This window comes from Pteropus vampyrus, unplaced genomic scaffold (assembly GCF_000151845.1).
Source record: "Pteropus vampyrus isolate Shadow unplaced genomic scaffold, Pvam_2.0 Scaffold197, whole genome shotgun sequence".
Taxonomy (NCBI): Eukaryota; Metazoa; Chordata; class Mammalia; order Chiroptera; family Pteropodidae; genus Pteropus; species Pteropus vampyrus.
Genome location: NW_011888978.1, coordinates 1357789 through 1371000, shown reverse-complemented (window position 1 = coordinate 1371000; position 13212 = coordinate 1357789). Strand labels below are relative to the sequence as shown.

General features: G+C 40.6%; 1 protein-coding gene across 1 annotated transcript in view; it reads right to left on the bottom strand.

Moving 5' to 3' along the window:
• Window positions 1-13188, bottom strand: part of ZFP2 (ZFP2 zinc finger protein) — a 50850-nt gene extending 37662 nt beyond the window's left edge. Inside the window, 2 exon segments of the mRNA XM_011371949.2 lie at window positions 11620-11712; window positions 12100-13188. Of these exon segments, the coding sequence (XP_011370251.2) occupies window positions 11620-11712; window positions 12100-12145 (139 nt within the window). The 5' untranslated portion in view covers window positions 12146-13188.
• Window positions 13189-13212: the final 24 nt, after the last annotated feature.

Genomic DNA, 13212 nt, shown 5'->3' with positions numbered 1-13212 from the left:
CCACTGGGTATTTACCCCAAAGACTTGAAAACCCATATCGAAAAAGATATTTTCACACCGATGTTTATTCACGGTGGCCAGGACATGGAAGCAACAAAAGTGTCCTATGACAGATGATTGGCTAAAGAAGCTGTGGCACATATATACAATGGAATATTACTCAGCCATAAGAAGAGATGAAATACTGCCATTTAAAACAACATGGATGGAACTCAAAATAATCATGGTAAGTGAAATAAGCCAGACAGAAAAAGTTGAAAATCACATGATATCACTTACATGTGGGATATAAACCTGAAAACAACAAATGAGCAGGACAAACAAACAGAGACTCATGGACATGGACTATAGATTAGTAGTTACCAGAGGGTAGGGGGTGGAGAAGGAGGGGGGAGGTAGACGGGGTAAAGGGAGTCAAATATAGAGGGGTAGGGGGAGGGTGAAGTGGGTAAAGAGGATCAAATATATGGTAGCTGAAGGAAATTGGACTTAGGGTGGTAAACACACAATAGAATATACAGATATCCAATTACAATGTACACCTGAAAATTATATAATTGTATTAATCAATGTTACCCCAATAAACTTAATTTTTAAAAGTTGGAAAAAAGAAAAGTATATTAGGCCAGGATGTAGTAGTTCTATTTTTACTATACACATTAGGAAACAAGAAGTCAAAGCAAGGCGAAGAAAGAAAGTCATGATTTTTTTACGATTAGCAGTTAACTCAGATAAAAACAAACAAAACATGTGTTCCAATTCTGGCATGTGACTTCACCTCTCTGAGTCCATTTCTCTCACTGTGACAGCTGCTAACGATACGTACCCTGCGGGACTGATATGATGAGCACATCAGATGGTGAATGGGGAACTGCTGAGTACAACACTCAAGAAATGCTTTGTCTTGATTTTGGACAGGACAATAAGACTAAACAGTAGCTCAATCTGGCAGCAACATGGAAGGAAATCTGGAAAGAACAGATGTGGAGTTCACACATTACCATGTTTTCTGGTTCCATGCTCTCCCCCCACTCTCCTCGGCCTTTTGTTTCTCCTTTTAGCAGATACTCTGTCCTGTACATACTCTCAGGTCTCTTTCTTGCTAAGAGATAAATCGGAGGTGCACTACCTCAGACTTCTTTCAGCTCTTGCCCTTTATTTCCCTTTGGAGTTAACCTGGTTGAAACAATAGTCTGTCTTTTCTGTTAACTCTTCTGGCCCAGCGCTTTTTCCTCAGCACCAAAGTGCCCTCCCCAGGTCAAAGGCCACTCTTTACCTCTTACTTTGCCCTGCTGCACTTGCCCTCCGCTTCTCCCTCTCCCTGCGGCCCAGCTCCCCTAAATTCTCTCCCCCCCCCCTGACCCCTCTTCCTGTCACCTGTGCTAGAACTTCTTTGGCTCCCATTGTTCTTGTCCTTTAGGGTTCCATCCTTGCTGTTTCCCCTGATATCCTTCACTCTTCCTGATAACAATACAGATTGATATGAACGTCACACATGATTACAATGCTCAAATCAGTATTTTCATCTGATCTCTAAAAATGCTACTTGATGTCAATATTCACTAAATAAACATATATTAAACAGCTCCTCTAGCAGGCAATGTGCTAGGCAGGAAACACAAAGAAAAGTAAGCTCAATCGTGACAACTCCATGAGCCCACACACTAGTGGCTAGACAGACATTCAAAGAGACAAGGAAAACAGAGTGTGAAATGCAGTCAAGAACAAGTAAAGAATCTTTAGGATGCAGCCTGATGGAAAAGTCTGAAGACAAGTAGAAAAGTGGGAGAGGAAAACACAGTATCAAGAATACACGTGTTTGCCTCTGCTGCTTCCAGAAAACCCATCAGAATGACAGTGGGATAATGAAAAAGGGATCTATAAACCCACTAAGATAATCTGGGGACCAAGGGGGAAAATGCAGCATACACAGACCCCTCCAAAAAACACAAAATAATTTAAATATCCTCATACAGACAAGAGAAGTTCATGCATACATTAAAATAGCTATTAAAAAAGGAACACGCAGAGAATGAGAAGGCTCATAGAAAAAATATATGGCAGCTGAAATAAATTTTTTCAAGGAAGGACTGAAAGACAAAGTTTAAGAAAATCTTCACATCTCCTCACATTCTCCCCTTCAAACAATGCCACGCGACCCCTGCAGGTCTTTGCTCTGCTGTTCCCTGTGTCCAGTGTCCCCTACAGGGCCCTTCACATTGAGAAGCCACTCAACAGTCATCTCAGAGGTAAGGCCCACCCTACAGCCCCTATAAAACAACACTGTCAGCTCTCCTAGTTCCCGGGCACTGCTTTGTTTTCCATATAGCATTGTGATTCTATTGCAGCAGTCCACATTCTTTTTGGCACTAGGTACCGGCACTCCTATGAGAATCTAATGCCTGTTGATCTGAGGGGGAGCTGAGGTGGTGATGCTAGCACTGGGGAGAGGCTGCAAATACAGATGAAGTTTTGCTCGCTCACCTGCTGCTCACCTCCTGCTGTGTGGTCCAGTTCCTAACAGGCCACAGACTAGTACCGGTCTGCAGCCCGGGGGTTGGGGACCCCTGCACTGAATACTCATTCCCTCCCTTCATCCTTCCTTTCCTGTTCCTGTCTGTCTTCTTTCTTTATTAATTTACTGTCTCCCTCACTAAACTATAAACTCCAAGAGGAAACTGCCTATTTTGCTTGCTGTATTTCCAGTGCTAGGAACAGGGCCTAGTGCTCAAAAACATCTGTTGAATAAATAAGTTATTTACATAAAAATAAATACAAATAGCAATCAAATCAACAAAAGTCTGTAACAAAGGCAATTAAATCTCTAAGGGATCATTTTATATATAATTAGCATTAAAAAACATAATAGCCAAAGTTGTTCAATATGTAGCAACAGGTATACAAATGTGTGTATCCTTTGACCCAGTGATTCTTCTAGAATCCTGTTTTTTTAGAAAGCTTACTGGAAACCAGCAGTGATATTCATTAGACTACTTTTTTCCTATCAATGTGATTTTACTGACCTCTTATTGCATTGTATTTAGATAGCTGTACACTATGCAGAGATCAAAAATTACTTGCCTATCATAATTTTAAAAATGTGATCAACACTTTCATACTGAGTAGAGAAGATGTAAGGGTGTAAAATACATTTTTTTCAAAGAGAAGTCAGTAATAATATCTAAAAGAACAATTTCAGTTGTGAGAGGGAATAATATCACAGATAATAAAGATTAAGGAGTGCTGAATGTTTAAAGGAGAATGGGATTGAACAGGTGGTTGGTGCAGACGAAAAATTTAGGAGCGAGAAAAGAAAGAAATATATAAAATATAAGGTTACTAATATCAATAACAAGGCCAAAGTCAGTTTCATTTGTTTTTAAATGAAGGCCATATACAACACCTATACAATATAGAGGAAGAGAAATGTTAGCTTCCCTTAAAACAGCTGACAAATGTTTAAATGAAAAAGTGACAGGAAGTTATGGATATAGGTTATGGCTGAGAAGAAAGACTCATGAGTAAGGAGAATGAAGAAGAGCGAGAGAGAGAAACATGGATTCGGAGTTCAGATGAAGACAGAAGGGGAACTAACATTTACTGAATGTTCAGTACATTCCAGGCAGTCAATGAGTGATACAAATGTAGTGACTCGTTTAACCCACATAACGTGTGACCAAGGTAAGGACGCAGGTGAGACCTAAGAAGGACAAGTGGGTGGCATCAGTGATGCAGAGGAAAACACACATCAACAGGCAGATCCCTCCAAGGGACCCAGGGATCTCTGAAGTGATTTCTTTCCAAGGTGACGCACTCATGTAGCAAGTCTTTGCAGTCTGATACTTCACCTAGAGAGATGCACCCTGGAAGCTCTTTTGTCACCTGGCTCAGTTCTTCTCGTTCCCACTGAGAAATCACATTTGGTTTGGAAAGCTGATGCCTGCTCAGGGGGAAAGACACTAAATTTGGGTTCTGAACTGAGTGTTAAAAGCCACTTCCCACACAGGTCCTTATCCATAACATCCCCTCTGGGCTTCTGAAACAAACAAATGTGGCTTCTGAAGTTTCCCATTTTTCAGTTCTCTACAGAAAAACCTTTCACCTGCACAGAGAGGACACCCAGCAACTACCCTAAAACAACGCCTGATAGTATCAGGATTTCAAATCCAAGTTCATAACTTTGGAGGCTGTACAAGATGTCAGAAGGTGGGGAAAGATGAGTGACAAGGAGAAGTCCTTACCCAGCAAAACCAAGTCCTGTAGTTCTCCAGCATCGTGTCCCCGTACAACTTCCTGGGAACAGCGTCTAGATGAATCCACGGTTTGCAAGTGAAATCCAGACACATCCTTGAATGTCTCTGACTCCTGAAACTATAAATTCCTGCTCAACAAAGGATTATGCCAATAAAATCCTGTGAGGGACATGAACAAACAAGCAGCATTAGAGGAACAGGATAAAGAGATCTGTGAGAAAAATGTGTCATCCTCCAAAAGAAACTAAACAGCTGCAACAAAAATGGATATTATCACAAGCTAATAAGAGACAGAGATAACAGAAAGTACTCTGGCATATAAGGACAAGGAGTGTCGATGCAAGGGAGGGATGAGTACAGCACGGAAGGCTGCTCTGACCGCTGGTGAGGGAGGGGGCCCGCACTGAACAGCACAAGATGACAGGACACATGACACAGGCACTGCGTGGCAGAGCCTGACGGCAGTTATTGGTCACATACCCCTAAGAGCCCGGGAAACCTGAACCTGCAGGAGCTGTGGGAGGCAGGCTCTGCGATGACAAGAGGGTGCAGTGGTTCTTGGTTACCACCGGAAGACAGGATTGGCCTGTCTGAATAATTCCATGGGTTCGGAGGGAGATAAAATATGTCAGCTTGAGGACTAAAAAGGTGAACTGGTGGGGAACCAGCTGGGTAGGACCTTTCCCTCTGGACAGGGGCATGTCTGGGGAGCAGGGGAACTCACGCTAGGAATTGGGGGCCCCATGAGGCTCAAAGCTGCCAAGGCAGCACACAGAGCTGCAGGCCTTACCATCCAGTGGGAATCCCGTTACCAGGGGAAAAGCACGTGCAAACGAGACAAATCTAAAACGTGGCTGGTCTGTGAGGGAACCAATAAAACATCCAGCTTGCTGTGAATGGCATTTGAGACTTATAGAGCCACTTCCGCCTTGTTCTGTAGCCCTTAGACTAGGAAGTAAAACACAAGAAACATAATGTCTATTTAACCAGTGTGATGGTTAATTTTATGTCCACTTGACTAGGCTAAGTGAGCCCAGCTGGAGTAAAGTGTTATTTGTGGGTGTTTCTGCAGGGGAGTGCCATTTGAATGGGTAGACTGAGTAAAAGAGATCACCCTCCCCAGTGAGCTGGGCACCATGCCACCTGCTGAGGGCCCAAACAGGACAAAAGCAGGGGAAGGGTGAACACGCTCTCTGCCTGAGCTGGAACAGCCACATTCTCCTGCCCTCAGACGTCGCTGGTCCTGGTTCTGGTGCCTTCAGACATGGACCAGGACAGACCCTATCAGTCCCCGGATCTCAGGCCCTGGGCTTGCAGTGACCTACTGCACTGGCTTTCCTGGGCCTGCAGGTGGCAGATCATGGGAGCTGCTCAGCCTCCATAATTGCATGAGCCTATCCCTCACAATCTCTCCTATCTATCCACACATATGCAGCTGGTTCTGTTTCTCTGGAGAACCCTGACTAATACTAGGAGCGAGCACTAACTGAGTGGTGGTCACCATAAATGACAATTCATGTTTGTACTGAGTTCTGCCCTAAAAGGAAAGTCACACTCCTCACCCCATTTAATCCATGTGACAACCTGCTGGACTGAGAGCTCTAAAGTCATCATTTTATAGATGAGGAATCTGAGGCTCCAAAAGGTTAAATAACCTCTCCAAGACCACACAGCTGGGATTTGAACCACCCAAGTCCCAATGCTGTTAGAAGAAGGCCAAGAAGAGGACACCAGCATCCTGGCAAGCAGGAGGGTGAGCGCAAGATGGCTGGGGTTGGGGGCACGGAGATTTGGGGCTGACAGACTGGGAAAGAGAGTTTCAAAGACAAGGGAATGGTGAGCACTCTCAGAAGCTGGTGTGGGTCAAGAGAATGAGGACTGAAAAGAGAGCTACTGATTCGAAAATTAGCAAATTTCAGCAGTGAGGAAGGGAGAAGTCATCTTGCAGTGGATAAAAGAATAAATGGGAGGGATCAGAAGCAGCTAGATGGAGCTACTTCAAACTTTTTGTGAAAAAGATGAGAAATAGGATTATGGAAAGAAGTAAGGAATAGGTAATAGAAATAAAGTAATGGAAAAGATTTTCATTTAGAGACAGAGAATACAGTAATATGTAAATAGGCAGAGGAGAGAGAATTAGTCTATTTTACATCCTACTGGCTATAAATGCCAGAAAAGTGTCAATATTGAGGCACGAACTTCATTCTTACTTTCTACCTCATTATTTGCTACTAATATTTATCTAAGCAATATATCAAAATAACAAAAACTTGTTAAAAATCACAATTATCAAGAAAAGTAAAGGTAGCTACTAGTAGGATATAAATACATAGCAGAATTTCCATTTTATGAAAGGAAAAAAGGAACCAAGAAAAATCATTAGTTTAACAAATGCAAAAAAAGGAGATGAAAGTGATAAGAAGAAAATAAAATGGAATAAGCACTGCTAAGAGTAACTTAAAATGGAGTTGGAGGCCACTGAGGGGCCTGTGCACGGCTCATGTCTGTTCTTGGAGCTGTGGTTAAGTTGCTGAGCTGCTGCTACACTCAGCACAAGGCCGACCACACACATCCTGGATCCATGATTGCTGCAGGAACATGTGGCCTCATCATGGTGACCAGATCTGTATTCTTCACCTTGAAAGGAACTGACCTATTTCCACAACCAGCACACTCCATTTACGTAATGGGCCTAACCAATCCCAACTGACCCAGCCGACATCATTTACCTACATCAGGGGTCCCCAACCCCTGGGTCATGCACAGACCGGTACCATCTGTGGCCTGTTAGGAACCGGGCCACATAACAGGAGGTAAGCAGTGGGCGAGCAATTAAAGCTTCATCTGTATTTCAGCCGCTCCCTAGCACCAGCATCACTGCCTCAGCTCCACCTCAGATCATCAGGCATCAGATTCTCATAAGAGCACTGGTCCCTGGTGCCAAAAAGGGTTGGGGATCGCTCATCTACACGGAGGACCTTAATGAGAACGGCTCCTCTGGTTTTGCCCTTCATAAACCCACCCTCCCTTTCTTGGTTCCCTTCAATGCATAGTCTAGATTGCTCCCTGAATGTGTGCCCTGGATTGCAATCCCTCCTTTGCTCAAATAAATGCCTTTTATTTTTTATTACAGCCTAAGCTTTTTGTTGTTAAGAAAATGGAACAAGAAAGCATAATAACCATAGATCATTAAATAACCAGAAAAAGACATAATATATGTATAACAATTAACATAAACGGGTTAACTTTATTAAAAGACAAAAACTCTAAAATTGGTTTAAAATCCAGTTATGTGGCACAAATAAGAAATGTATCTAAAACATAAACCAAAGTTTAAAAAACAGGATAGAGAAAAGATATAGCAGGCAATTGCAAATGAGAAGAAAGCAGGGAGAAGAGCAGAGAAACATCAGACTGGGTAAAATGTATGTGGAAATAAAACATAAACCCCTTCTTTATGAAAGAAGATACAGATCAGAAATATGACGTTCTCCTTCCAAAAATTAATCTGTGTTTTTTTTTTTTCCGAACAAATTGCCTTGATAGTATATTGGGCAAAATTAAAAGTCCAAATTCAGGATCGAACGGGCCACATGCTGGTCCCCATGGATTCTCATCCCCTTCCATATAGAGCCCTTGTGCGAGCCTCAAGTTTGTCTCTTATTACGGGATGTGCTGTGGATCCCTGTGCTGGCTGCGAGCTTGTGAGGCACTGAGTGTTATCAGTACAGAATAGCATTTTAAAAGGCTAAGGTAAAACTTAAGGTAAAACTTAAGGATATCATTGTAAAATGTATTTGTTATTAATCCCTTAAGCCATTTTTCTCCCCTTCCCACTGAGAACAGGCTTTTTTCTCCCCAGCACCAGAGTGAGCACAGGTAACTCAGGCTGCTGGGAAAAAGCAGCCGCATGAGTTATCTCATTCATGGAGGGGTTTTCTTAAACCTAAAATACAGGTCTTTTGATACTGTTATTCTTTGAAAAGGTGAGATAGCCAATGAAATAAATAGGAATATTTTAAATGATGAAAGTATAATTTATAAAGATAAGATCATGATGAAGTTTAAGACACCACAGCAGCAAAATATCTTCAGATAGAATTCTTAGTAATCCGATTTTTGTTTTTTTATAAAATCACAATCATGGTTAAATCACAATCACAACTGCAATAAAAATAAATAAATAAAACCACAGAATACACCTAATAGGAAAATGCAAGATTCTCATGATCAAAGTTAACAAAAGCCATAATGAAATCTGAATAAAATGAAGGGTAACTTTCTTACTCACAGGAAGAATAAAAATGGTAGAGAGGGCGGTATTCCTCAAATTGATACAGATTTAACAGACTTCAAATCAGAATTGCATGGTTTTCTTTCTAATTGTTACTGTTGGAACTTGATAAAGTCAATAAAACTTGATAGTTAATAAAATTCAACTATAAGGATAAATGTATAAAAACAGTACAGTTACCAAAATTTTGAAAAGAAAACCAAAGGGAGTATTTGCTTTATGAAATAACAAAATAAATTCTGAACAACAAACAGTATAGTGACACTACAGCAGAAATGGGTGCCACTCCGGCTCCACCTGGCGAACCACGCTACCCCCTGCCCCACTGCCATGTGGCCATCGCAGCACTCAGCAGTGCCTTCAGTAACATTTCCTCTACACTGCTGTCCTCCCTCCCCTGTTCCAGAAGATAAGATGGAGAAGAGAGAGACCTTACCTGTCTCATTCTCTGCTGTCTCCCAAGCATCCAGAACACACTTTAGCACATGGTAGGCAGGTGCTAAATATCTGTTCAATGAATGGATGGGCGATGAAACGCCTCAAGACACTATGTAGAAGAAAGTTAAATTCCAACCTCACATTATACACCAGAAATTCCAGACAGCTAGGATGTAAATTTAAAAGGACAAAAGTAGTAGAAAATGTAGAAAAATATTTATATATAATCTTAGGGTACAGAAAGAAACTCACAGCATGATTCCAAAACCAAACAAAGGAAAAGTTAACTGAATAAAACTTCAAAACGTATTTGTAGCAGATGTTATACACAAACTGAAAAGGAAAATGACAGGAAACAATACTGGCAATTTATGGCAAAGGATTAATATCCACATTATATAAAAGGCTTCTTTTATATATAAACAACCCAATATAAAAGTGGGTAAAAGATGTAAGAAAGGTATTTAAAAAGGCTAGAAGAATGTACATTCATACTTATTTTTGAGGATTTGAGACCAGGGAGTATATCTTATAGCCTTAAATGTTTTTGATAACTATATGCCCAATATTTATATGCAGAAAAAGAAGATAAAATTTAGAGGCAAATACAAGTCATAGTCACATCACTGGCCAACACAGGAAAGATGAAAATAAGAGGAAAGATGAAAAAAAGAAACAGCTCTAACGCTGCACTGACGTGTCCCAAATCAATCACCATACTCTTCAAAACATCATCAACGACAAAGCTGCGAAACTGTTCCAGACTAGGGGAGACTCAGGAGACATGACAGCTAAATGTCAGTTGTGATATGGATTAGATCCTGTCCAGATAAAGGACAATTGTGGCAAAATATGACTAAGATTTGTAATTTGGTACAGTATCGATGTAAGTTTCATCATTTTGATAACTGTATTTTGGTTATGTAGAACAGGGTTTGGTTTTTAGGCTACATATACTGAAATATGCAGAAATTAAATAAGTGGTTGCTGGGGATGGGGAACATGGACGAAAGAGGATGAGGACAACTTCTGGTGATGAAAATGTCCTATAGCTTTGCCGGGGTGGTGGTTATGTTGGTGCATAAATTTGCCAAAACTCAATAAATTATAAACAAAGTGGGTTATTTTTAAAAAAGCTGATTTTACAACTTAACACTTTTTTCACTAAATAAAATAAAATCAAGGTCACTGACAGCCAAACCACAACCTCCATCAATCAAAATCTTATAACTTCTCCCCTTTATACCTTCCCCTCTTCTAGAAACTCCCTTCCTCTAATAACTATTCTTGTGACTTATGCTGCCTTTTATAACTGAGCTTGACAATATCGAGGAGAGAAAGTAGTACACAAAGAAATCGCCAACAGTTAATTCTTGTCTTCATGAAGCCTCCTTAAAACTGGCACCTTTGATAAACAAACAAGTGACATATTTAAGAGAAGCCTAACACATGATCTAATGAATAGAGAACACACCACGAGCCCTTCGGGACTGCAGACAAGGTTAAGTAAGCCTAACCCGACAAAGAAAAATGTAAGGCAAAACATAACTTGAGGTCTCCTGCACCAAGTCTCCCTGATATCTATTTCCTTCTCCAGAGAAGGACCAATTCCAGCTTCTAGTAAAAACTAGCAGGTTCCATTTTAAAGCAATTGGGGCCAAAAAAACCCTAGATTCCTCATTCAGTATTTTCGCTTCGTGATGTCCTCTAGCTGATGGCCACTGCTTCTTCCTAGAAAAACTCTGCTCATGCCAACCCCCCAAATTCTTCCAACTCCTCCTCCACCCCAATGCCTGCCACCTCACCAAACATAAACTCCTCCTTCCTGGCACCTGATCCCACACTTTGTATCTGATTCCCTCTCACTACCAGTCAATGCTACTAAACTCTACATCCCAAGCTCTTGGCTGGCATCATGCCTTCAACCTCCCAAGAACAATGCTGGGCAAGTTTTACTTACACCATGTCATTTGCACTTTCCAACAAACCTATGAAGTAGGTATTATTAAATGAAATAAGCCATGTGAAATTCTTAGTGTCAAGGATGTGGCAAACGCTCAGTTCCTCTTGTTATTTCTGTCATCAGCCTGAGGGACTGATGCTTCAGGGAGGTCCAGTCACTTGGCCAAGGCAACGCAGCTCTTAAATGGTAAAGTTGGGGTTTTAACTTGGGGACACCTTGAATCCATTTCAGCATCCCCTCCCGTAATCCCTACTCAGCCCTGCTTCCCCTGGCTGCCCCGCTGATCTTCCCCTTCTCCAGGTCTTGGAACACTGACACTCTGGGCACCTATCCTACCTGTTATTATTATCAGACTCACATGCAGTCCTCATAACAGCATCTTGTAGAGATGTGACCTTTTCTGCTGCCCTAGAGTCCACAGCCCTGTAAGCACCAGGACCATCTCCACATGATTGTTTTTCCTTTTCTGACCCTTGAACAGCACCAGGAGCTGAATGAGGAAGTGGCCACTGAGAACAGAGTTGAGGGACACTGAGGGGAGCTTTGTGGAAAATAGCCAATATTCAGAGATCTCAAGAGCCCTGTCCTCTTCAGTGAAACCCACACATAATATCAGCGTACAGAGTGAGCGACGAGTTTGAGATTGAAAAATGAGTGGAAAATGAGCTCACCTGAGCTCTCAATGGGAGAGGCCCAGCAGCCATTGCCTGCTCCTTCCTTCCTGTGGAGTTCTTCCCGGGGGTGGGCAGGAAGAAGAGGCAGAGCTGAGAGAAGGAAAGAAGCCATGAGAAAAGCAACTACAGCAACAACAAAAAACAAATTCCTATGGATAAACCAAATAAGAAGGGTACAGTATCAACATGAAGAAACTCTGATTTTTATTATTTATGAAGTTTATTTTAGTAAGTTTATTTAGATATGTAAAGAAAGATGAACAGAGAGACATACCATATTCCTGGATAGGATGTCACAATAACATTCTAAATTCTCACTTCTTTGAAATGAACTTATAAACTTAACACATTCTCAAGTTATACCAAAGTAATATTTTAAAGTTAATTACAGAAAAGATGGTTTTTTAAAGTTAATTGTGTTGTATAACAGCCAGGAAATTTTTGAAAGGGACTAGAGATGAGCAAAAACTTGCTCACCAACTGTTATGAAACTATGATGGTGAAGCATGAAGGGCAGAATCATGCATTCACCAGATATACTGTTGACACCTCCTGTGTACCAGGCATCAATCCTGTGGGTGGGAGTGAACACAGCTGCAAACAAAACAGATAAACTCTCTCCTCTCACGGGTGTTCTATTCTAACAGGGGAAAGAGTTAATGGAACAAATTAAAATCCTGCCAACACAAATGGTTCAGAAAAACATTTGTATATTAAGAATTCAGAATACAATAAAAGTACATTTCACATCTGTGAAGAGAAGATGAATTATTCAATAACTTGGAACAAGGGCTTACCACTTGGAAAATAAAACTTTGCACATAACATGAAACTAAAGTACTAGAAGAAAATGTGGATGAATATTTTTGTGATCATAATGTAACAGAAAGCCTAACAATGATGCTAAAGATCTGAACATGAAGGGAAGGTCTTCATGTCTGACCATGTGGAAATATGACATTTCTCCACAGAAAGGAAACACTTGTGTATCAGATAGAAGATTTAAAAACAAAACTCGAATTGCATAAAAATATTCATTAGTATTTAAAATATAAATTTAAACAGCTCTATCATTTTCACCTCTAAGAAAGTTAGAAAATAGTTAACACTCAGGCTTGGTGCAGGTCAACCAGGCTTCCTTACATTGCAAATGTTTATAAGCTACTACTTTTATGGAGAGAGTAAGACAGGAGGTATTAAAAGCCTCATAGGAGGATCCAGAAATTTCATTTGAAGAGATTTACAGAATGAGACAATGCAAACATAAATGTAGCCAGGAGACCTATATTGTTCATAACATTGAAAAAAGAACATAAAGGCCTAAAGGATTAAATATGGCACAGACATACTTTTCATCACTCACTAAAATAACTTGGCTATTTTTAAAAACTGGTATAAGTAGATGTTTGCAAAATATTACATTTTTTATAAAAGTTTATTCTCCATGTTGATTGAGTGATACTCGTACAGATAAAACTAAAAAAGTCATGGAGCTTAAGATTTATGCACTTTAAACCCCTTACCAAATGTATTTTGTAATTCATTTTTTAAAACAAATAAAAGATACTAATATCCACCCTTAAGAACAAA